Source organism: Bufo bufo, chromosome 8, assembly GCF_905171765.1.
Source record: "Bufo bufo chromosome 8, aBufBuf1.1, whole genome shotgun sequence".
Lineage (NCBI taxonomy): Eukaryota > Metazoa > Chordata > Amphibia > Anura > Bufonidae > Bufo > Bufo bufo.
In genome coordinates, this window is record NC_053396.1 from 14,044,254 (window position 1) to 14,070,402 (window position 26,149).

General features: G+C 45.1%; 1 protein-coding gene across 1 annotated transcript in view; it reads left to right on the plus strand.

Annotated features, from left to right (window-relative positions):
• LOC120977696 (collagen alpha-1(I) chain-like) overlaps positions 1–26,149 on the plus strand; it is a 161,720-nt gene that overhangs the window by 50,193 nt on the left and 85,378 nt on the right. The window contains exons 25-47 of the mRNA XM_040405749.1: positions 435–488; positions 914–958; positions 1,106–1,159; positions 1,743–1,796; positions 2,090–2,143; positions 2,794–2,847; positions 4,020–4,073; positions 4,841–4,885; positions 4,996–5,040; positions 6,927–7,034; positions 7,824–7,877; positions 9,591–9,644; positions 12,773–12,826; positions 14,536–14,643; positions 14,731–14,784; positions 14,871–14,978; positions 15,186–15,239; positions 15,328–15,381; positions 15,586–15,639; positions 16,380–16,433; positions 16,977–17,084; positions 17,205–17,258; positions 17,402–17,455. Of these exons, the coding sequence (XP_040261683.1) occupies positions 435–488; positions 914–958; positions 1,106–1,159; positions 1,743–1,796; positions 2,090–2,143; positions 2,794–2,847; positions 4,020–4,073; positions 4,841–4,885; positions 4,996–5,040; positions 6,927–7,034; positions 7,824–7,877; positions 9,591–9,644; positions 12,773–12,826; positions 14,536–14,643; positions 14,731–14,784; positions 14,871–14,978; positions 15,186–15,239; positions 15,328–15,381; positions 15,586–15,639; positions 16,380–16,433; positions 16,977–17,084; positions 17,205–17,258; positions 17,402–17,455 (1,431 nt within the window). The remainder of the gene's footprint in view (positions 1–434; positions 489–913; positions 959–1,105; positions 1,160–1,742; positions 1,797–2,089; positions 2,144–2,793; positions 2,848–4,019; positions 4,074–4,840; positions 4,886–4,995; positions 5,041–6,926; positions 7,035–7,823; positions 7,878–9,590; positions 9,645–12,772; positions 12,827–14,535; positions 14,644–14,730; positions 14,785–14,870; positions 14,979–15,185; positions 15,240–15,327; positions 15,382–15,585; positions 15,640–16,379; positions 16,434–16,976; positions 17,085–17,204; positions 17,259–17,401; positions 17,456–26,149) is intronic.

Sequence of the window (26,149 nt, forward strand, 5' to 3'; positions counted from 1 at the left end):
CATCCGCTGTTTACAGACTGAATGCATGGCCAGTGATCAGCACTGGCCGGAGTGCTCAGGTAAGACCGTAATTTTTTTGGATTGCACACGGACCCATTCATTTCTATGGGTCCGTAAAAAAACGGACAGCACACAAATGTCATCCGTGTGCTGTCCCCATCTGTATGTCCATTCTGCAGATTATAGAACATGTCCTATTCTTGTCCGTATTGTGTACCAGAATAGTCATATCTTGTGATAGGAGTGAGGAAAATGCTGATTGCAGGTGTCTGTATTTTGCGGATCTGAGGTTTGGAGACTGCAATATGGAAACGGTTGTGTGCATGAGGCCTAAGACATAAGGGGGGTTTCCTAGAATAAAGTGGCTAACCTCTTTAAGTATTTTTATACAATGAAATCATAAAAATGCCTTTTTTCTTTCCTTCCACATTCAGGGTCATCGGGGTCTTCCAGGTCGAGGGGGCGCAGAAGGACTGCCTGGTATACAGGTTCCCACTATGCACTATATATACCCATTATATGGCATGGCGCATGGCCCTGCACCAGGCGCTACACAAATCCCGGCACTTATTTAGGCGCTTTATTCTTTGCAATGTCTTTAAGGTTGACGCTTGATATAATATCGTTTTCTCCTGCTGATGTCAGATACCGCTCTTCTGTAATATAGTCCTGAACTCTTTGCACTGACCCTTCAGAAGTTGATTATCAATCAGGTTCATGTACATAACGCATATATTGGATGAATACGTTAGCTGCTATATAATATCTTCACTTTTATGATTGACATTTTTTTGCTGTTTGTGGCCTCTTCACCTCCCTTGGCCATTGGCATTAGCTGCATGGTAACACAGCTATATATAACATATGCCCTGTATATATGAAAAAACGTATTCTGTTTCTGTTATTATTTTAGGGAACGCCAGGTGCAGCAGGGGCTCCTGAGAGCCGGGGCCCCCCAGTAAGTATTCATAATTGGGTAACCATTGTGGTAGAAATTACATATGTAATGACTTGTCTACAGCATGGTTTAAACGAGTATGAAATACATCCATAGTTATTATGGTTTTTAAAATGTACTTTTATTATGTCTCCTCACTATCTGTAGGGCATAGCAGGACATCGTGGGGAGATAGGCAGAGATGGACATCCAGGCCCGCCAGTGAGTAGATGCTTAAAACACTTTTTTTTTTTTTTTTAAAAAAAACAGTGCCCCTGTTGTCTATGGGCTGTGCCTGGTATTGCATCTTAGCCTCCTTCATGTGGACAGAGCAGACCTGCAGTACCAGGCACAACCCATGAACAAGCATGTCACCCATCTTGCAAAGTGGTGGTGCGTTGCTAGGATTTGCCATTGATTTATGATTCCAGAAGTTGGACCTCCATTCATTCTCAGGATCGGTGTGAGTCCCAGAGATCGGACCCCCACCAGTCATAAAGTAATGGCATATCCCTTAAAGGGATTGTCCTATCTTGCTGTTTCCAGAGTGAGATGGTACTAAGTGCTGGCCCCAGGTGTGTGTGTGCTTACGGGAACAGCTGAACAGGCAGGCGCTTGAAGCAGGGCAGCTTGTGCTGCTGCGCTGTTTGCAGGCATGGTAGAGCGCCTGCCCGCACAACTGTTTCCGTAGACCCGGCCATCTGGGACCGGAGCTTAGTCCCATCTCTTCATGGAAACAGCGAGATGGGACAACCCCTTTAATTCTCAAGCTTCACCTACTGATATTCTTTCTTTTTTATTTTAGGGTGTTCCTGGTAGGCCAGGGCCAGATGGGGAGCCGGGACCTATGGGAGAAAGGGTAAGCAGATCCTTAGACAAGACTTTGGTACGAGTGCATATAGAGCCCAGGTTCAGATAGAGAAGAAAAAAGGAGGTATTCCCAACTCAGACTTTAGTGATATATTCTAGGGATATGTCTCTGATAGTTGCAGGTCCCACCTCTGGTACATGCACCTATGTGGAGGACAGGTTCCCCCGCCACCTTTCCATTCATCCTTCAACTGGTTGCTCCATCAGCCGGCAATACCCTTGTAATGTTAGTGTTTGAAAAGAACATTACTATTGAAAACCTTTTTCTCTATGATCTTACAGGGATTTACAGGAAAACAAGGTCCTGAAGGACCCCAAGGACCTGTGGGCATGTATGTAAGTGTATAGGGCGTTATCTTTTAGTGCATACATTTTTATTGAGGAAGAGGGGATATCACTTAAAGGGTTGTCCAGTCTTATAGAAATAAACCTTCATCACCGCATGATGAAAAGTTCTGAAACCTTTTAATACTTTTACTTGTCACTTTCTCACCAATTTCAGTATCTCTGTATGTTGTCAGTGAGTGGAATGATTTGATATGCAAAGAGTATAGACCCAGTGCTTCTCACAGCTAGGGGTTTGCTGTAATGTTTCCAGTGTAAGCAATCCTCTGTGAGCTTAAAGGGATTTTCCAGCTGATTAATATTGATAAACTATCCTCAGGATAGATCATCGATATCTGATCGGTGGGGTCTGACTCGTAGCACCCCCCCATCAGCTGTTCCTAGGCCAGTGACGTCATCTTTATTGGTCACATGGCCTAGGTGCAGCTCAGTCCCATTCAGGTGAATGGAGCTAAGCTGCAATACCAAGCACAGCCACTATGCAATGGACGGCGCTGTGCTTGGTGAGCTGTGAGAAGGCCGCAGACCCTCACAGGTCATATTGATGACTATATAATTTAATCTAAATAGTTTAGATGTCTTATTTATATGGTATATGGCACTTGAGATTTTGGAATATCAATGTTATTTTTATTTTCCAGGGTTTTCCAGGCCCTTCTGGTCAAAGGGGTCGAACAGGATACCCTGGTGAAAAGGTATACACTGAACAGATGCTGCATTTTGGGTGATGCAACTTCTTACTGTATTTTTCAGACTATAAGACGCACCTAGGATTTAGAGGAGGAAATTTTTTAAAAAAAAGTATTTTTCATCAGTCCTCAGATCAGACTCCCAATCCTCATCAGACCCCCAAATAAGATCCCCATTCTTCATCATACCTCAGATCAGACCCCCAAGATCCATCAGACCCCAAAGCTCCATTAGCCTCAGATCAGAACCCCATCAGACTCCCAACCATCCTCAATCAAACCCCTATCAGCCTCTGATCAGAACCCCATCAAAAAAACAGTGTAGCACAGCTGTACACAGTCAGGACACAGTGTAGTATGGCGCCCAGAAGAAGACCAGGGAGGATGGGTAGAGCGAGCTCAGCTTCCCTCACCGCTCCCAACGCCTCCTGCATGCTAATGACCAGTTCCATTCGGACTATAAGATGCACAGCCATTTTCCGTCACTTTTGAGAGAAAACAGTGTGTCTTATAGTCTAAAAAATACAGTATATGAAAAGTAATTAGGTGGAGCATATTTAAAATAATTCAGGGTGCATGGGGTGACACAACTTTGGTAAAACCATGGCAGACCTGCATCTGCTGCAAAATAACTGATCTATGTGAACGTGCCATGTAGTAATGGCAATCCTCAATTTTCTTAAAGAATGTACAAAATGCTGTACAAAAGAGCAATACAACTATTGACTGCTTCAGATTATCCCTGTTAGGATACAGAATCCACAGATGACCTCTGGTTGCCTGTTCATTTCTTCAGATCCCCATTTGCTCCGCATTTTGCAGCCATTTTGAGTAGGACATGTCCTTTCCGCATCCGTATGTCCATTCTGCAAAAGATAGAACATGTTCTATTATTGGCAACAAAATGCAGTCCGTGGATGAATTGAAGTCATTGGGTCCACAAAAAAACGGATGCCACACAGACATCGTCCGTATTTTGTGGATACGCGTTTTGTGGACTGCCAAAAACATATGCACGTGTGTGCATGAGGCCTTAGTGTATAAAATCTGTGCATATGAAGGAAGCAAGAATTCTCTGGGATCTCATGACATTACAGGGAATGGGTGAAGTTTTGAGGTCTCGTTCTTGTACGTGTGATTGAGAATTGATATATCGCTAATTATTTTTACTTTTTCAGGGGGAGATTGGCCCGTCTGGAATGCCAGGACCTCCAGGAAAAGTTGGCTCAAAGGTATATGCACTTTAGGCTGTGTTCACATATATGTCAAAATGCAGAAAGTAATAAAGCAGTGCGCAGAGCTATGTTTTCAAGTAAAATGCTGACCCCATGATGAACAACCCAAGGGACCCCCCATCATAGTCAATTGGGTACGTTGGGTGCCGTTGGTGTCTGTCCTGTGTTGGATCTGTCACTGCTGTAATTTCTCTGTTCCCATGATGGAAAAGTGAAAAGGAAATACAGACGTAGATGTGAGCAGAGCCTTACATTATGGGGGTCATTTATTATCCAGAAATACGCTTATAATTTGCGTATTTACGGGGCGCAGATTGCGATATATCGGTTAGTTCCGTCTCAATCTGCGACTTTTCACATGCTCACGCCAGGTCTAAAATTGTGTACGTGGCGTGGGCGGGGAAGGGGATGGACGCAATTTGTACGCCTGTTTTAGCTAGTAAGTTGTCTTACATTTAGACTGCCACTTGATGCACCGAAGTTATGTGGAGGCCGGCGCCTCTTTGGCGGATCCTCCTCTAAATATAGTGGTTTTTAAGACTGGCGTCTAAAAAGCCAGTCTTAATAAATGATGCATATTCTTATTACAGTCCACACTATCCATTGTTTGCATTGTCTTACACTATATACATTGTCTCCATCGTGATAAACCAGGCTGCAGGGATGTATACAGTCTCTGAAGTATAATATGGGCTTATTACACAACTGTTTCTTTTTAGGGTCTTTTCTTGCCTTAATTTTGTTACTTACATCTTCTTATTTAGGGACCACTTGGTTCTCAAGGAGAAAGAGGACCTACTGGGCCACCGGTAATAACATAGTAATAATAATCATTTTATATTGTTTTATATAGTTAAATATCATCCAACTTACTTGAGTATCAGAATTTGTAGATATAGTTGTTGTACTTTACTTTCAGGGTCGTATGGGTGAGACAGGTGACAAGGGCCTACCCGGAACACCAGTGAGTTTATTTCACTAAAATACTCAACGTTCATTCTGTGGATATTTGACAATAGTAAAAAAAAGCCAAATCTGGACAATCTGCATTTAAAATATATCAATGGAGTAGCCATCAATGGTGACAGGGGTTCTTTAACCTCCTCCCTATTTCCCACTTTGCCTTTTCCATTCTTCTTTATTCCATTTTTTTTTATCTTCCATTGTGTTCCTTTTTTTTTTTTTATGTTTTGATCCAGCCCGGTATCTTTTTCTTATTTATTGCAATGAAATTAATGATTTATTGGTCAGTTTCCTTATTGACAAGTGATACTGAGTGTAGTTCTCACTTTTTCTTGTTTCTTTATTGCAACAAAGCCAATAACAACTATTGAAACACAAATAAATGATGTTAATTTGCTTATTATAAATGTCATAGCTAGAAAGTATAGGATTATTCTACTTTGGACAATTCCTTTTTTTTCCCCAGAAGGGTTGCCCAGCTATAAGAGGATAGCTGTTCCATAGCGATCCGGCTAACACGATAGCAAGTCGTTCCGCAGCCGTCCCTTAGTTATTATGATAGCATCAAGTTTTCAATTCTTATGCAGCACCACCGGAGGGAAATGAAAGCATTGGATGCTCCTGAGAAAATTGGACTGTGTAACTCGTGGATTTGAGCTGAGCATAGGGAACATGAAAATTGGTTTTTTTTTATTCCTAATGAATTATAAAACCTACAAAAAAAGCTGCCAGACCGCATTAAATTACAATAACAATTTATCGAACATGATCCAAAAGACAATACATTATAAAACAAACAAAACAAGTGCAGGGACAAGGCGACATCACCAGAGGAGAACACGCTAGCAACAATTCATACTGCTCCACATGATGGTAAAAAATAAAGTGCACGTGCAATTATATCAATATAATAAATCATCAAGGCAGAATATATTACATATGCATGTCTCCTCCGGGATGGCGCCAACCCCGACGTGTGTTTCGGTTCATGTTTTATAGTAGGTTTTATAGTTGGTTTATGCTATAGGCATGTGTCTAATTAGACATAAATATTGAATTTGTTACGGTATAGGCCAAGTTTTATTGGTACAATGAATTATAAAGTAGTTCAAATAAAATACCCTGTGGGGTTTTGCTCTGGTAGACAGGTTATCAGACGCAGCATAGAGGCAAGGATCCAGGTTGTAAATCAACTTCAGTGTTTTATTCACACTCAGCAAAAGCATCACAGTCTTGGTACTTGTTCTCACACAGCAAAACATAATAATGGTCACCTGGAATCCTAGGTGTCAGTTCACACCCGCTATATGCACAGCCACAGACAAGTTCGTGCCTGTTTGCAGTCCTCAGCACAGAGTACTTCACAGCTTTTCTGTCAGATGGAGGATAATCCACCCCACCTGACAGTGCTGACTGCTTTTTATAAGCCTTCCAAGACCCGGCCTGGAACGTGGGGAGTATTCACCCACCCAGCACTTTGGCTACTCCCAGTAAGAGCCGTCCCGGATCGGCTTTACAGCCATACTAAACAGCTGAAGTGTCAGACTGCAAAGCAATAATGACACTTCAGGAAAAAAACGGCTCTTACCTCACCGAGGCCAGGAACCTCAGTGATACCGATCAACAATGATGGGCCCTTGTTCCTTCCTACAACCCTCATAAATATTATACACTATTGACTATTGCCGTCATGGATGCCACCCAAATTTAACATTGGACTGCTGCAGTAAAACATATTTTACATGTAAAAAAAAAACATTATGCAGCCAGTAACTTCATCACAACACCATGTGACAATTCACGGTAAAGTGTATTCAGTATTGCAGCACATATGAGAACCACGTGGGAACCCAGCAGTAATTAGTAGTAATCTACCTTCTTTTGTAGGGTCCACCTGGTAATCCAGGATCTGATGGGGAGATTGGGAAGACTGGGCCTCCAGGAGAACCTGGCCCCCGTGGAACTGAAGGCGCTGTTGGACCTATAGGATATACAGTGAGTAGGTTTTTTCCCATCAGAACATTTTGTGGCAGAATTTGATATAGGTTGCATTAAAACCAATACACTTAGCATCATCAATAAAATAGGAACAGATGTTAACATCCTCACCCTGTGGTAGACATCCAAACGGAATCTGCATGGAAATTGACCTTCGATACGGATTTTAAATCTGCAGCATGTCAATTTACATTGAGAAATCCCCTGTTAAAATCCCCAACAAATTCCTCATGTGAAACATGCAGATTTTGCTTTGGATTTCACCTCGAGCTTCACCAGATTTTATTTTTGTGTCACACATTATGTCCCATGCAGACATACCCTATTTGTTCCTTCTAATTGGAGTTCATGCACATCTGCATGGGAGGCTTCATCAGGAGCCTCTGTCGCAGATTCTGTCAAAAATAGTGAAACGGAAACCTGGTGGACCCAATTGTTGTCAAAGTGGTCTACCAAGTGCCAATTGGTGTCTGTCCTGATGCATCTGGCACTACTGTTATATTGATTGTTCTGATCCTATGGAAGAGCAGAGCAATGGAAATAAACAATGCAGAAGTGAATGAGGCCTAAAGCTGGACTTACACTGGGCGATTTTCAGGCAAATATTGAAGATCATCCCATGAAAGAGCAAAGTGCTAGCTCATCAGGTGAAATCATTGTTGATGCGGACACCTCAATTATTATAAATAGCGATCTGCTGCCCAGAAACAATGACTCTGTATGAGGTTCCTTCCTGATACTTCCATGTAAATGCACTATTACTCTGCTATCTTTTGCTTGTTTTAGGGTCGAGATGGACCTGCTGGGGTTGAGGGCCCTCCTGGTGAGAAAGGAGAGAAGGTGAGTCTGTCTCAGAGTATAATGGTGGATTCGGACGAGCAGATAATCGTCACAATGTGAATACTAACAGCTTTTATTGAACGATAATCGTGTAGTGTAAATGTTCTTCCATTGTTAACCATGGTGACCTGCAAAGAAACGCGTGCAGCCATCATTGCGTTGCATAAAAATGGCTTCACAGGCAAGGATATTGTGGCTACTAAGATTGCACCTCAATCAACAATTTATAGGATCATCAAGAACTTCAAGGAAAGAGGTTAAATTCTTGTTAAGAAGGCTTCAGGGCGTCCAAGAAAGTCCAGCAAGCGCCAGAATCGTCTCCTAAAGAGGATTCAGCTGCGGGATCAGAGTGCCACCAGTGCAGAGCTTGCTCAGGAATGGCAGCAGGCAGGTGTGAGCGCATCTGCACGCACAGTGAGGCGAAGACTTTTGGAAGATGGCCTGGTGTCAAGAAGGGCAGCAAAGAAGCCACTTCTCTCCAAAAAAAACATCAGGGACAGATTGATCTTCTGCAGAAAGTCTGGTGAATGGACTGCTGAGGACTGGGGCAAAGTCATATTCTTCGATGAAGCCTCTTTCCGATTGTTTGGGGCATCTGGAAAAAGGCTTGTCCGGAGAAGAAAAGGTGAGCGCTACCATCAGTCCTGTGTCATGTCAACAGTAAAGCATCCTGAGACCATTCATGTGTGGGGTTGCTTCTCATCCAAGGGAGTGGGCTCACTCACAGTTTTGCCCAAAAACACAGCCATGAATAAAGAATGGCACCAAAACACCCTCCAACAGCAACTTCTTCCAACAATCCAACAACAGTTTGGTGAAGAACAATGCATTTTCCAGCACGATGGAGCACCGTGCCATAAGGCAAAAGTGATAACTAAGTGGCTCAGGGACCAAAACGTTGACATTTTGGGTCCATGGCCTGGAAACTCCCCAGATCTTAATCCCATTGAGAACTTGTGGTCAATCCTCAAGAGGCGGGTGGACAAACAAAAACCCACTAATTCTGACAAACTCCAAAAAGTGATTATGAAAGAATGGGTTGTTATCAGTCAGGAATTGGCACAGAAGTTGATTGAGAGCATGCCTAGTCGAATTGCAGAGGTCCTGAAAAAGAAGGGCCAACACTGCAAATACTGACTCTTTGCATAAATGTCATGTAATTGTCGATAAAAGCCTTTGAAACGTATGAAGTGCGTGTAATTATATTTCACTACATCACAGAAACAACTGAAACAAAGATCTAAAAGCAGTTTAGCAGCAAACTTTGCGAAAACTAATATTTGTGTCATTCTCAAAACTTTTGGCCACGACTGTATGGAGCAACTGAACAATTGTACTGAAAATGCTCATTCAACGCTTGTGAATTCCTTTAGGTGAATGAAGAAATTTTAGTTTTTTGCTATTTTGAATTGTTGTAATGTAAAGGAACATCTTATGATCTGTTGGCAGTGTAAACAATGTAAAAACGGGGGTATTTTAGGGGTGTTTTATGTTTTTGGGACAATCTCCTCTGCCTTGTTTCCTATGATTACAGTGCCTATAAGCAAATGACTCTTTCATGGGTCCTTGGAACACAATAGCATAGTAAAAGGGGGTTATCACTGCAGCTGCATGGGCAGATCCATGCTTACAAGCCTGTAAATCAGTGTCAACACAACAGCCAATGTATAGAAGATAAATATATTCACTTTCATAATTTTCTTTATGTTTTAGGGCTTGGTTGGACCAATTGGAGGCCAAGGGGTCAGTGGGCTGGATGGGGAGCAGGTGAGTGCATTATTTCAGTGCAATGGGTGTGAAACCATTGCATCAATCAACAGATTTGACGTTGGGCTAATCCTAAGGACGTTATACTGGTAGTCCCCTGGTATTCACCCTTTAATCGCTATACAGGGATTCAGACTTCCTTGCAGGGGAGCGGAACGCCGAGGGGTCAGGTCCCCTTGTAGTCAGATCGTAGTCAGATTAGAGCAGCCAGAGTAGAAGCAATCTGATACACAATCCAAATTCAGGGTCGGGCAGAAAAGGATCAATTCAGAGATCAGGCACAGGTTAGGCAGCTGAAAGGTGATATCCAGGAAAACGGGCAGATATCTGTACATGGGCAGGTAGACAGGTAAAGCACACTTTTGCAGAAACTAGACAAGCTAAGCAACCTATTGCTCAGGCACCTTCCCACAGGGGAAGGTACCTTAAATACCCAGAAGTGGCCATCCATAGGCTGGGGAAGAAGTAGTATGCACATTGACCCATTAAGAGCCTGAAGGAGTGCACATGCACCCCATAGACAGGGAGAAGAGACTTTTGCCAGCATGCATCAAGCTGAAGTCTACCAGAGGGGGGAAACACAGGACTCCGAGGACCAGGCCCACTGCTGGAGGGCAGAAGAGGGCCCCTGCACCCAGAGGAGCAGGACAGCGGCTGCCGACATAACAGAATAAAGTTAGGCACTTGTACCATAAAGGTAGCAGTCGTTTACCTATAGGCGGTATAGGGGCAGTGGCCACAAACTGGGCCCCAACATTCAGGGGTATGTCAGACACTACTTAGGAGAAAACATAGGCAGATAGTTTAAGAAAGCACTGACTTATCATGCTCAATGCATTATGCATGGAGTTAGGTTATTCAGCCAGCTACATGCACATGTACAGCTATATAGCCTGCGTGTGTCAGTGTATGTATGATTATTAGGTGGATGTATAGTTTCAATAAGGTGTAGTTACGTAGTTACTTAAGCAAGTTGTTAGCCTATAACATGCGACGTCACTGCCAGACACGTCTGGTGGCAGATTATCTCCGGGGAACAAAAGGATCGGGCAGTAAAGTTTAAGGCGCCCAATCTTACTCTCCCCATACATCATCTGTTTAAGGAGAATCGTGAGCTCCACACAGTGAGCTTGGTTGACAATATTCTAATGTGTGTGGGGGCCTTAAAGAGGACCTTTCATGGGTCCAGACATTATGAAATAACTAGCAGGTCATGTAGGGTATAGTGCAGGGATGTAATATTGCTTACTAGTTTGTCTGGGCGCCGATCCGTTCGCCCGCTGTGCCCCCCTGCAGTTTTCCCGCCTGGTATGCTAATTAAAAAAATCGGTACAGGGAGGAGGAGACTGCCCTGTCTCTCAATGGGCGTCTCCTTCTCCCTGGCTGTAGCGCGGTCCAATCGCAGCGGAGAGCGTCACAGCCAGGGAGAAAAAAAAACTCACCTTCTCCCTGGCTGTGACGATCTCCGCTGTGATTGGAACGCGCTAAAGCCGGTTAGAAGGAGACGCCCATTGAGAAACAGGGCAGTCTCCTCCTCCCTGTACCAATTCTATTCATTAGCATACCAGGAGGGAATACTACAGGGGGGCACAGCGGGCGAACGGAGTGGCACCCAGACAAACTAGTAAGCAATATTACATCCCTGCACTATACTCTACATAACCTGCTAGTTACTTGACAATGTCTGGACCCATGAAGAGTCCTCTTTAATTCCTTGAATCTCCTTTAATACTTTCTGCATCTGAGTTAGGGCTCATGCACACGACCTTAAAAAACCACGGATGACGTCCGTGTGCATTCCGTATTTTGCAGAACGGAACAGCTGACCCCTAATAGAACAGTCCTATCCTTGTCTGTAATGAGGACAATAATAGGACATGTTCTATTTTATTTGCGGAACGTAAATACAGACATACAGAAATAGAATGCACATGGAGCAACTTCAGTTTTTTTGTTTTTTTTGCGGACCTATTGAAATGAATGGTTCTGCATACTGTCCTGAAAAAAAAAACGGAACAGACACGGAAAGAAAATACGTTTGTGTGCATGAGCCCTTACTTGAAGGGACATTTCAGTGAAGACTGATTTCCAGTCTTCCACTAACATTTTTCAGACTAATAGAGTGCTAAAGAAATATGATTGCGCCATGTTGTTTGCTAAGAAGCAGCCCAAAAGCAGGTCTGTCAGCAGAATCTAATGCCTCATTTAGACTTCTAAATTGTTGGGCAGATTATCGGGAACAAACGTTCCTACGAAAGCTCATTCCCAATAATCTGCTCGTCTCAAGGTGCCACAGATCGCCAAAAAACGAGCGAAGCGCTCGTTCAACGGATGACATGATTATTGGTGCGGACACCTCAATCATCATTTCTGGACAGCACGTTGTGCTGTGTAAACAAGCAAGGGAACTAGCATTCAAATATGGAGCGTGTGGGGATTCGCTCTGGTAGTTTGGATAAGCAGGTGCAGTACAGAGGCAAAGTACAAGTTCGTATTTCAAATGTCCGTGTTTATTCACACATAAGGTCAACAAAAAACACTCTTTGCAGGGTTGGTGTATGTTCACACCGAGTAGAAAGTTCATGCATAACAAAAAACGTCACCTTGTCAGCGGTTCTGCCTCCAGCAGTCCAAATGCAGGCTTTAGGTGGCCTGTTCTCCCAATGCACAGGTCTCAGCTTTTCAGCCCAGCACAGGGCTCCGATCACAACACACAGGGTGTTCCCTGCTGCTGAGCCCAGCTGCCTTTTTAAGGATAGGCAGGTGCTGTCAAAACCCGACTTGGAACATTGGGAGTAGTCACCCACCCAGCACTTAGACTATTCCCAATAAGAGCCGTCCTGAATCAGCTATTTACAGCCATACTAAATAGCAAAAGTGTCAATCAGCATTAGCTGCTGCTGACGCATGAAAATACCGGCTCTTACTTCACCGAGGCCAGGAACCTCCGTGACACATACCTACCATCAATGACGACCCCTTGTACCTTCCTACAAGGGTCGCAGCGCTGCCACCTCTTCTCTATAAGTCATTGTATTTGTGACATTTTCCAATATTGGTGAATGAGGACAGTTCATATGGAAATGTCGTAAATTGTCATCTGTCTTTTTCTCTTTCTATCCATACAGGGTGCGCCAGGTTCTACCGGAACTGAAGGTCCAGTGGGAAGGAAAGGAGAACAGGTCAGTATGCAAAACCAGGAGCAGATTTAAGTCAGCATATTACAGTGGTTTAGCTATGGGTGTGTAGCAGCTGCACCTAGACCCTAATGTCTGAGGAGACCCAAAGCCTATAAACGGCATGTAGGAAGTGGGGGCACTCTTTGAGATTTGCAGTCTATGAGCTTTAATTCACATCTACAGCATCTAACCTTAAAGAGGACATTTCATGGATTTTTTTAGTTTAATTAACCTCCAGTCCTGATCGCTAATCCCAAGTGTGGCTCGGGGTTACATTGCACTGCAGGCAACGGTAACCCCGAGCCACACTCGGGATTACCATGAGTTAATTTGAACGGCGCAGGAATGGATGTGGACAGCACAAAAAAAAATCCATGAAAGGTCCTCTTTAAAGGGAGACTGTCACCTCCAAAATCAATTTCAAAGTAAGCAGGCTTCGACAGGCCCCCAGGGGTACATGTGAATCCCCCGGTGGGCCCCTGACAAAGGTGGGCCCACAGTCCTCCAGCACAGCATCTCAACCAGTCTGTATCCATATTACAAACTGGGCAGATTATTTAACAAACTACCCAGTTTATTATTATAGATGCATTGATTGGTGGAAATGACTTCTAGGTATAGAGGCAGGCCATCCAGCATCCTCTTTCCCCAGGGACTTGTCTTCTCAAAGTTGTTGCAGTGACTCCTATAATCAGTCATCTTGAGGGTCTTATTGCTGCCTACCGCTATATGCGTAGGTAGTATTTGCATGTAGCTGTACAGTGAGCCCCCAGAATTAATTTTACTGGTGGGTCCTAGGCACCGCAGTCCGACACTGAAAGTAAGCATACCTCCATACCTTTCTTATGAAAATCCACTCCGCCTATCCTGAGAAATACTTCTATTTTGTTTTAGGTAAATTAGTTATTTGGTGCACCATGGCCGGGGCCACGCCATTCCATGCATTTGGCATACCTGAAATCTCAGGTTCTGTCAGTCAAGCAAAAGGGGAAGCACTGGATGGTATTACTGGTGGAGCGATGGTGAACCTCACTGAGCGGGCCCATCCATGGTGCACTGAAAACCATATTTGTATAAGAATAAATACAAGCAATTCTCAGGATTGGGGAACTGAATTTTCACAAGAAAGCTTATGTTTTGGGGCACCCACCCTACATGGCGGTATGCTTACATTGAAACAGATCATGAAGGAGGCAGACACCCTTTAGGTTGCAGGGCATTTGAAAAAGAAAGCAATTAGATATTGTATTCCTTGTCTTTTTCACCTTTGCTATTTCTTGTTCTTCAGTTTTTGGGGACAGTTCCCTAAGAGATTTAGGAGACCTGAGACTTTTGATAGGGTCTACGCTGCCGGAGGAGGCATGTAATTTATGATGAGGCGCAGGTTCTCTGTGCGCCGGAGTAAAATTTATGGCACCTTGGAGCTGTCATAGAGTTCAGTCATTATTAATTACGTCAGTTTCTGGCGTAAATAATGATGAATTAGCCCCGTCTTTGCAACATCCTAACTCCACCCTTGCTGTGCCCCCTTTTCGTAGACTTGGTGAGGGCAGCGTAAAATTCAGATAGTAACTAGAAAAGTAGCAAATACATTAAAAAGTTGCAAATACTCTGCCTAAACAAGGCCAAATAGACGCGTAAGGGGAATGATAATATCCCCCATTAATTCCTACTGACTAATAGATATGCATGAATGTATTCCTGTGTTATAGGGTGACGCTGGTCCTCCAGGAAGCATAGGGCCAGTTGGACCTATTGGTGAGCCAGGAGAAAGAGGTCAACCAGGTCTGACGGGTCCTCCAGGAGTGCCAGGAAAGGAGGTACAACTCCAAGTGTCACAAAACTAACACAGACACGGCAGTTATAGGTACACTTTCTCTGAAGACCCCATTGTTTTCTCTGTCTAGGGAGATGTAGGTGAAATTGGAGATATTGGAGATCCTGGCCCCCTTGGAGAAAAGGTTTGTCCAAAATCAATGTTTTCTATAAAGAGTTGTATTCACAATGTACATTTGTCTTATCTATAGCATTGTATATCTAATAACAGGGAGAATTAGGACCGTATGGTAGTAGTGGAAATCCTGGGCCAAGTGGCATTATGGGAGAAAGGGGAGCTCGAGGCCCAAAGGGTGAGAAGGGGCTGATCGGACATCCGGTGAGAAAGCAATTATGACCATGTGATACGAAAAATGTATTATTCTGGTTACATTTTAATGATTTCAGGCAAAGAAACCAACATGTCATGTATGACTTCACCAATGAATCCAAAACGAATAACTGCACTCTCAATTCAGACACTGTTCATAGCTCCTCCGTTATGTGCTCTTCTATATCGTTTAATGTGATTGATGATGTTCTTCAGGGTCAACCAGGATTGATGGGAGTACCTGGACCTCATGGACCTATTGGAGAAATGGTGTGTGCCTATTGATACATTAAGGTCTACATGAAAATATAAAAAGTTATCTTCAGTTTATGTATCTTCATTGCATTATACATTGCAGGGACCACCTGGGAAACTGGGAAGCTTGGGACAAGATGGGCCACGAGGAATAAAGGTAACTGGCACAACCCCTATAACGCCATTGTCTTGTCTTGTAAATCACTGTGCTCTAGCTATTTAGAAAAAAACATTCCCAGCAGGTTCTGACAGCCCATGGGATTGTAGTGTCCGTACAAATGGAAATCCACAAGTTGGAGATCCCTTGTAGACTTATCTCTCAATATCTGTGAATGGTTCTGAAACTACCCTTTCTGTGCAGGGTGATATAGGCCATCCAGGTATAACTGGCGACCCTGGACCGCAAGGAGGACCGGTATGTAAAGTCATTACGTAGTCATGACAAACTCACTCCTGGAATATATCCGTGGGGTTGGAGTGTACAGCTGCATTTAATCTTTTGATTCTCCTAATGTACGCTGCCGATAAAAAGTATACCAGACGCATTTCAGAGCTGCTGGCTCCTTCCTATTTTTATATGAATCAGCTATATAAATGTGGAATATTGGGGTGAATCTATGAATCAATATCTAGTCTTTTTTTCTCTGCCACATCTTGTCTTCTGCTGCATCCAGCAGATGGTTCCCTTTTTCAAGTGAACCATTACAAGGAGACTATATATTGGTTTTCCTTGATTTGTAAATTTCAACTGCATTTCAATTGCAAATACCAACTGTATATTGATCAAATATTGTATAATTTATTAAGTAGGAGTCACGGTACCAACACAGCATTTTCTGTGTATTTTATGTGTATCTATGTTGATTTTTTTACATATTTAGTTAATAAATGTATTCATATCTACCATAGGACTCCGTGTGACAACAGGTAATTGAGTGCCCTCCAACCTTTATTTCAAACAATCAGTCCTAACGACTTTGTGAGAGGGACGTGGGGATGTGCTGGACTATTGGGAATAGATTATTTGCCATTTGCTCTTCTGTGTTTCTTTTCTTTTCCTGTTACACGCAGTATAGTATAGACTCCATTTAAGTGTCTTGTCCTGCACATGTTAACAACCAGAAATAACCATTTATTGATATTTTGCATTTTTAGGGACCCCATGGAACAAAAGGAGAAAAGGGTGACCAGGGCCACAGTGGAAACCCGGTGAGTGCGTTTAAGGCCTCATGCACACGACCGTTGTTCCGTTCCGCAAAATGGGGTTCCGTTGTTCTGTGATCCGTTTCCGTTTTTGTTTCCGTGTGTCTTCCTTTATTTTTGGAGGATCACCAGACATGAAGGAAAGTAAAAAAAAGTCTAAGTCAAGTTTGCCATGCAAATGATAGGAAAAAAACGGAAGACGGACGCTCGGACGCGGATGACAATCTTGTGTGCCTCCGAGTTTTTTCACGGTCCCATTGACTTGAATGGGTTCGCGAACCGTTTTCCGTGAAAAAAATAGGACAGGTCATATTTTTTTCACAGACTGGAACCACGGATCACGGACGCAGATGACAAACGGTGCATTAGCCGAGTTTTCAGCGGACCCATTGAAAGTCAATGGGTCCGCAGAAAATCACGAAAAACTGAACAACGGACACGGAACACAACAACGGTCGTGTGCATGAGGCCTAAGCATAAGGGATCATATCAGTGATATAAGAGGAGCTTATAAGTCTTTTTTTTCCAATCCTTTGTGGTCTACTATAGGGTCCAGCAGGTCCACCTGGAAATAAAGGTCTACTAGGTTCCCAAGGGATCACAGGACTTGAAGGCCAAAAGGGTGACACAGGAACAGAGGGTATTCCTGGAGTTCAGGTGAGAACATATGTGATGCTTATTATACTCCATATATATATATTATACATAATGGAGTCATAAGTCCCAATGATGTTATGGGCTGATATAAATATTACTGAGAATTTTGATTTCTTAAAGGGACCACTAGGAGCTAGCGGTGAGACTGGAGCAACAGGAGCCCCTGGCAGAGAGGTATGTATGTATAAATATATCTATCTATTATCTATCTAACTATATCTATTTTGATAAAACTTTGCTAAAACATGCAACAATACGCAGTCACTCTGAAAATGGCTTCACAGATACTTTTTTTTTTTTTTTTTTTACTTTACTAGGGTGCACCTGGTGAAAAGGGACAACCTGGGAAACTAGGGGAACCTGGACAAGTGGTAGGTTAAAAAAATGTCTGCAAATGATCGAGATGTCGGTGTCTGAGTGATCTATTTTTCGTGCGGATGGAGTATACTACATTTATTTCTAGCTGTATGGTGCCAAAATAGGGCAATTTGTATACGTGCCCTAGTGCCAGAGGCGGCTCTAGACTTTGTGAGGCCTTAGTCAAAACCCGAACATGAGGCCCCCACAAAGATCGTTGGGATCCCCGTGATCTCCCGTACGATGCCCCGGCTCAGTCCTCAAGAAATAAGCTGTGTCAACCACCGCACGGAGCCGTGGTGTGGTCAATACTCCCCCTCCATGTATCTCTATGGAAGACTCGGAGATACACAAGTGCTGTATCTGCGGCTCTCACATAGATACATGGAGTGGGAGTGTTGACCACCGCTCCGGGCACAAGGAGATCCGGAGTACTATATAGGAGATCGTGGGGGATCCCATTGGCCAGAGCCCCCCGATCAGACACTTATCTCCTATCCTTTGGATAGGGGATTTATTTTCCTATCCCGGAGTAACCCTTTAATATGCAGTGAGATCACAGTAAAGGGTTAATATGCACAGTGACAACACAGTACTGGGCTTATATTCACTTCACAGTGCATATTAACACTTTGCATTAACGCTGGCTATACTGTGATGTCACATTGCATATTAACCCTGTCTGTACTGTATGTGACATCACTGTGCATATTTAGGCTGAGTTCACACCTGAGCGTATTCGATAAGCGCTTTTTACAGGTGTTTTTATCAGGCGTTTGTATCGGGCGTTTTTAATGGGCGGAAACAAGCAAAAGCCCATTTAGGCGCGTTCCCGCTGAAGTCTATGGGCGGGAACGCGCGACAATACGCCCCAAAGAAGCTCCTGTACTTCTTGGGGCGTAGGGCGTTTTACAGCGCGTTCGTACGCGCTGTAAAACGCTCAGGTGAGAACCATGCCCATAGGAAAACATTGGTTTTTGCCTGTTGAGCGTTTTACAGCACGTAGGAACGCGCTGTAAAACGCTCAGGTGTGAACCCAGCCTAACCCTGTACTGTGACTAACAGTACAGGGTTAACATGCACAGTGAGTGACATCACAGTACAGGGTATACACAGTGATGTCACAGTCAGGGTTAAGCAGCTGCATGCTTGCAGCACATAGTACAGGGCAGGGACGTGTATTTTGTGTGGCACAGTGGATGCTATATGTGTATAACAAACATATTTCACATGAAAACTTACAATTACTTGGCCCTTGGGGATCTCGGACGCCACTATAACACTTTGGCCGGGGGCTCGGTGGAGCTGATGTTGTGTTTTATCCTAATGAGAAAGATTTCATAAGGATCTGGAGAAAGGGCAGAGGAATAGCAGAGCAGGGAGAGGCTGGTGCTGCTACTAGGGGGCTCATACCATGGGGGAGTAATAAAACAGAAAGGAGGGGGGTACTCCTGCGCTGCCGCTAATCTATGCAACCTACGTGTCTGATATTGTCCTAGGAATAATTCCGGGGGCCGCTGCTGGGTTCCCGATAGAAAGCCCTGCCTGGACTTCACAATTAAAATCTAAAATAGAAACTATAAGGTTAATTGGATTCTGCGCTGTAAAAAAAGACACTTCCCTTGGATACTACAAAAGATATGACCTGATGTAACAATCCTGTTAGACACAATCTGTATATGCAGCGTTCTCACCTGCAATAGAATGCTGTCAGTTGCCTCCAAGTTCCCGGTGATGTAAGTGGGATGCGAGTACTGTCCCAAGTCCCTTTTTCCTCTCTCTATTCTTCCTTTTTCTTTTCCTCGTGGTAGTTAACTTGCTCTGTCCTCTCTACTCCGCTCTCCTGTGCGCGCCGGCCGGTAGCTGGCGTGAGCGCGGGGAAACCAAAGAAAGTAAGTCCAAGAACGGTTCCTGTGTGACGTCACAACTGTCGGTACGGATGCCTTCAGAGGGAAAAAAAAACCATAAGCCCACCATAATGCCCCCCCAAGTAGAAATAATTCTCCTTATAATGTGACAGTGCAAAAAATACCCCCTTGTACTGCCCACAGTTGAGCTAATGTTCCCATAATGTGCCAGTATAAAATACCCCTATATAGTGCCCCAATAGTGCTCCTCTCCCCCCTTCCTCCTAGTGCCCCCCATAATGTGCCAGTATAAAATACCCCTATATAGTGCCCCAATAGTGCTCCTCTCCCCCCTTCCTCCTAGTGCCCCCCATAATGTGCCAGTGTAAAATCCCCCTATATAGTGCCCCCAGTAAATTCCCCCATAGTGCTCCTCTCCCCCCTTCCTCCCAGTGCCCCCATAATGCACCAGTATAAAATACCCCTTCTTAGTGCCCCCGGAGATGACCCCATAGTACTCCTCCCCCCCTTCCCCATAGTACCCACCATAATGTGCCCCAGTAAAAAAAAATACCCCTATACAGAGCCCCCCATATAAAATACCTTTTTGTGGCCACAGTAGATGCCCCTATAGTGCCACCTAATAATGTGCCAGCAAAAAGTGTCCCCCAATGGCTGGCAGCGGCACATCTTAACCCCCCCAATGGCAAATTTCTCCCCCTCCATGGGCCTGGCAGGGTGGCAGCAGCACATCTTCCCCCCCCCCCCCCCCCCCCAATTGCACATTTCTCCAAATTCTCCCCCTCCATGCGGCTGGCAGCACACCTTCCCCCCCCTTCCCCCCTCAATTGCACATTTCTCAGTCCCCCTCCATTGGCACATTATGGGCTCTGGCACCAGTCAGTAAGTTACTGTTAATATCAGATCAGGCCAGCCAGGGAGGGGGGAAGGGGGGTACAGCGGCCAGCAGGACACACACCAGAGTCAGGTGACCACCTGTTGGGATTCTTCTTCGGTTCGGGCACAGTGGCACCAGTCCACAGTAAGTCCACCACTGTCTTCAGGGTGGCGCCGGCGGCAGCCAGACACTGGACAGTCCACACACAGCCGGTGAGGTGAGGCAGGGACCTGCCGGCTGGTGCTCCTTCTCCCTGGCTGCGCAGCGCTCTGAGGGCGGGGCGGGGATGCCGTTGCGTTTAGAGACGTGCCTGTGCGGTGGCACACTCCGGGCCCCAGCAGCCTCTGCTCTCTTAAAGAGGCAAAGAGCAGTGTCACGGATGAATGTCACGAATGATGTTGCAGATAGCTGGAAGTTATGAATAAACCTCCGACTGGCTTGATCCCAAACTAACCCTTCTCACAGAAGTGGCGGTGACAGTACCCCTCCCTCTACGGGTGGACTCCGGACACTCAGAACCCACCTTCTCAGGATGAGACCTATGGAAAGCCTTGATGAGACGAGTGGCCTTAATGTCCGCCACTGGGACCCACATCCTCTCCTCAGGACCATAACCCTCCCAATGAACAAGGTATTAGAGAGAACCTCGGATAATGCGAGAATCCACAATCCTAGAGACCTGGAATTCAAGATTAGCATCTACAAAAATCGGAGGAGGAGGCAAAGAGGAGGGTACAGTGGGTTGGACATAAGGTTTTAATAGGGACCTATGAAAAACATTATGGATCTTCCAAGTCTGAGGAAGATCAAGACGGAAGGCAACGGGATTGATGACGGACAAGATCTTGTAAGGCCCAATAAACTTAGGACCCAACTTCCAGGAGGGAACCTTCAGTTTGATATTCTTTGTAGACAACCACACCAGATCACCCACATTCAGGTCCGGACCAGGCACACGTCTCTTATCCGCCACACGCTTATATCTCTCACTCATCCTCTTCAGATTACCCTGAATCTTTTGCCAAATAAATGACAAAGACGATGAAAATCTCTCCTCATCAGGTAAACCAGAAGACCCCTCTCCAGAGAATGTCCCAAACTGTGGATGAAACCCATATGCACCAAAAAATGGTGACTTATCAGAGGACTCCTGGCAACGGTTATTTAAAGCAAACTCAGCAAGGGACAAAAAAGAACACCAATCCTCCTGATTCTCTGCCACAAAACAGCGCAGATATGTCTCCAGATTCTGATTGGCGCGTTCGGTCTGACCATTCGACTGCGGGTGAAAAGCAGAAGAAAATGACAACTGAATCCCCAAGCGAGAACAGAAGGCCTTCCAGAATCTGGAAACAAATTGTGTGCCCCTTCAACCCAGGAAAGGGAATGAAATGCGCCATTTTGCTAAAACGGTCGACTACCAGCAGAATCACGGTCTTCCCCGAGGAACGAGGTAGGTCCGTAATGAAGTCCATGGACAGATGCGTCCAAGGACGGGAAGGAATGGGTAACGGGAGGAGAGAACCCGATGGCCGTGAATGAGGGACCTTGGCACTAGCGCAGTTACAAAACCCTCAACCATCTTACGAAGAGCCGGCCACCAGAATCTCCGAGCAATGAGATCTACTGTGGCTCTACTCCCCGGGTGTCCAGCAAGGACAGTATCGTGGTGCTCCTTAAAAACCTTGTGTCGTAAAGCGAGAGGCACAAACAACCTCCCAGGAGGACAAAGATCAGGAGCCTCTGCCTGGGCTGCCTGAACCTCTGCCTCCAAATCATGATAAAGAGCAGAGACGACCACCCCTTCAGCCAAAATGGGACCCGGGTCTTCAAAGTTCCCCCCTCCCGGAAAACAACGTGACAGGGCATCCGCCTTCACATTTTTAACACCAGGGCGGAACGTGTATCACGGTCGGCGTGGCTATCACATACGTGACACAGAGGGAGGGAACGAGGAAGGCCCTGCCCAAGTGAGAGGGAAGATGGTGACCCCTGACTCACCTAGCGGCTGGCACCTGGCTGCCCTGACGTCCCTAGACGGGTTCCTCACCCGTACGCCGATCACGTGCCTAAAGCCCTGGCTTTCCCTGAGCTGAGCCCTAGGTGGTGAACAGGGCGATGGGAACACTAGTCCGCACCACTAACTCTAAGGGAAAACACCAAGGGGAGGACAGACAACACAGACACAACATATATTCCCAGGTGGACGACAACAGGAGACAACAATAAGCCCAACAGGGATCCGGAGGGTAGCACTCAGGAACGACAAGCAGGATTCACCACTCCAGTGGGTCAGTATAGATGTCCAGGCAGGAAGCTCTATAACTGGCAACTAGAGAAGTGTGAGGGGAGAATATAAGGAGGTAGGGAGTGGCAGACAAGAAACAGCTGAGGAGGAGAAGCTACGGATCCCTGAGAGAGACAAAAAGGATAGCAAGGCAAACACAGAAAACAATCACTAAAGAACAACGTGATCTTTAGATATAGAGCGCGCAGCCACCCGCTGCGACTTCCTGACCCCGGGTATAACGGAGTCAGACGTGGCTCTTGATACCCTCGTGACAATGTGACAACAAAATTAAAACTAGAAAAGAATAAAGACCATCTGGCCTGTCTCGGGTTCAGACGCTTGGCTGATTCCAAGTAGGCCAGATTCTTATGGTCGGTAAACACGGTAATAGGGTGTCTGGCTCCCTCTAGCCAATGGCGCCATTCCTCAAAAGCTAATTTGATGGCCAACAACTCCCTATCTCCCACATCGTAATTTCTCTCTGCGGAGGAGAGTTTCCTTGAGAAAAATGCACACGGTCGCCATTTGGCAGGAGAGGGACCCTGAGATAAGACCGCACCCACACCCACCTCAGAAGCGTCCACCTCAACAATAAAAGGTAGAGAGACATCAGATTGTACCAAAATGGGAGCGGAAGCAAAACTCTCTTTGATACTTGAAAAGGCCTTAAGCGCATCTACCGACCAGGAGGAAAAATCTACCCCCTTTTTAGTCATATCAGTGAGTGGCTTAACAACAGAGGAATAATTCAAAATGAACTTTCTGTAATAATTAGCAAAACCCAAAAACCGCATCAGCGCCTTCTGATTCTCAGGAAGCTGCCACTCAAGCACAGTGCGAACCTTCTCAGGGTCCATGCGAAAACCAGAAGCGGAGAGAAGAAAACCAAGAAATTGAATCTCCGGAACCGCAAACACACATTTTTCAAGTTTAGCGTACAATTTATTCTCCCGCAGAATGAGCAAGACCTGACGTAGGTGGTCCCTATGAGTTTTGAAATCAGAAGAAAAAATCAAAATGTCATCTAGATACACCAGTACAAATTTCCCCATTAAATGATAAAAAATGCTGTTCACAAAATGTTGGAAGACGGTCGGACCATTCATCAAACCAAAGGGCATAACCAAATTCTCTAAATGACCCTCAGGGGTATTGAAGGCCGTCTTCCATTCGTCCTCTTCCCTGACCCTGACTAGGTTGTATGCCCCTCTTAAATCCAACTTAGAAAAAACTTTAGCCCAACAATCTGGTTAAACAGGTCCGGGATCAGAGGAAGCGGATATGGGTCACGAATTGTGATACAGTTCAGCTCCCTGAAATCCAGACAAGGTCTTAAAGAACCATCTTTTTTCTTAACAAAAAAAAAAACAGCGGCAACAGGTGACTTCGAGGGTCGGATGTGTTCCTTTCTCATGCTCTCAGAGATATAAGTACGCATAGCGACTCTTTCAGGTTGGGAGAGATTGTATAAACGTGATTTTGGCAGCTTGGCGCCTGGGATGAGATTAATAGGGCAATCGTACTCCCAGTGAGGGGGCAGCTCCTGGACACCACTCTCGGAAAACACATCCGAAAATTCAGAGAGAAAAGATGGTACAGTCTTGGTAGAAACCTCTGAAAGAGATGTCGAGAGGCAATTCTCTCTGCAAAAGTCACTCCAACCATTTATTTGCCTCGCCTGCCAATCAATGGTGGGGTTATGTTTAGTGAGCCAGGGTAGCCCCAAGACCAGAGGAGTAGGTAATCCGCTTAGGACGAAACATGACACATCCTCAACATGAGCATCACCCACAGTCAAACGGATATTGTGAACTATGCCCTTTAACGATTTTTGAGAAAGTGGAGCGGAATCTATAGCAAAAACAGGTATGTCCTTTCCCAAAGTGCATACCTGAAAACCATGTGTTATAGCAAATTGATTATCAATAAGATTGACAGCTGCTCCACTATCTACAAAAATCTCACAAGCAATGTTCTACAAGCAAACGGCAAACCTTCAATTTCTGCATCAACCTTGCCAATAGTAGCAAATGTAATGTTTTTAGAGGGTTTTTTCTTTGTGTTTCTTTATTACCCTCAGAAAACTCCCTGAATCTCCTAGAGGGGCAAACATTAGCCAAATGTTTTATACCCCCACAACAGAAACAAACCCTCCTCTGAAAGCTGAATCCTCTACTATCAGAGGCAAGCAAACCCAGCTGCATGGCCTCCTCCTCAGAGGGGATTGAGAGAGACTGAGGCCCCTGCGCACTGAATGAGACCGCCCCACTGTCCTTGGACTGAATATGACAGGAAGGAGTGGTCTCTCCTCTCTCTCTAAGACGCCTGTCAATACGAACAGCTAGAGACATGGCAGACTCCAACGAGGCAGGTCTCTCATGAAAAGCAAATGCATCTTTCAATCCCACCGAAAGACCATGGCAAAATTGACTTTGGAGTGCAGCATCGTTCCAAACAGTATCAGCTGCCCATCTCCGAAATTCAGAACAATATATCTCTGCGGACTGTTTACCTTGGCATAGAAGACGCAGTTTAGATTCAGCCAGAGCCATACGATCCGGGTCATTATATATCTGCCCCAGGGCTACAAAAAATTCATCCACCGATCGGAGGGGCCATGCCCCCACCGGCAGCGAAAAGGCCCAAGACTGAGCGTTATCCCTGAGCAGCGAGATGATGATCCCCACCCTCTGCTCCTCATCACCAGAGGAATGGGGAAGTAGGCAAAAATGGAGTTTGCAAGCCTCTCTAAAGCGAACAAAATTCTCACTACCCCCGGAGAACGTATCCGGAAGAAAGATCTTAGGCTCGGAACAAACTCCATGAACGCAAGCATAACCGTTCACCTGAAACTGAGACACAGTTTTACGGAGATCTGCTATCTCCAGTGAAAGACCTTGCATGCGGTCAATCAAGGCTGAAACCGGATCCATGCTTAAGACGGTAATGGCGGTTTATAATGTCACGGATAATTGTGACGGATGATGATGCAGATAGCTGGAAGTTATGAATAAACATCCAACTGGCTTGATCCCAAACTAAGGAGCATAAAGGTGACCCCTATAAAACCCTAAGAGCTCACCCTGACTGCTAAGCACATACAAGGGTCTCAGAGGTAGACGATTGCATGCCCACGTACCTAGACTATGTGACACCTGAAAACCCTATAATAGTGAGGGGACACGAATACCGGCTCCCTGCACTTAATACGGAGGGAGTCAGGGTCACCTAGAATCAAGCCAGCAAGGAAACACAATACATGAAAGAACTTATCTGAACAAGCCGCAACAGAAGTCTCCAGCAGTGAACACTTCAATCCAGGAAGTAGTATAAACCGCAAAGTGAGGCAGTATGGGAGGGAATATAAAGGAAAGAGGATTAGTCTAAATAGGTGACACCTGGGAGAAGGAAATGAGATGACAAAGTGAAACCAAAACAAAGAACATCATGCAAGAGGTAGAAAAGGACGTCTGTCAGACCTTCTCACAGAAGTGGCGGTGACAAGCAGAGGGGTTCGAGCGGCCTGGCTGCGGCGGCTCTCTTCTTAAGAAGTTACTTTACTTAAAGCACTCGTCTGCAGGTCTGGAAGCAGCCAATAAAATTGCGGCGGTGTCAGGTGCGGGTGGGAGCCAGAGTGAGGCCCCCACCAGCGCGAAGCCTTAGGCGTCGGCCT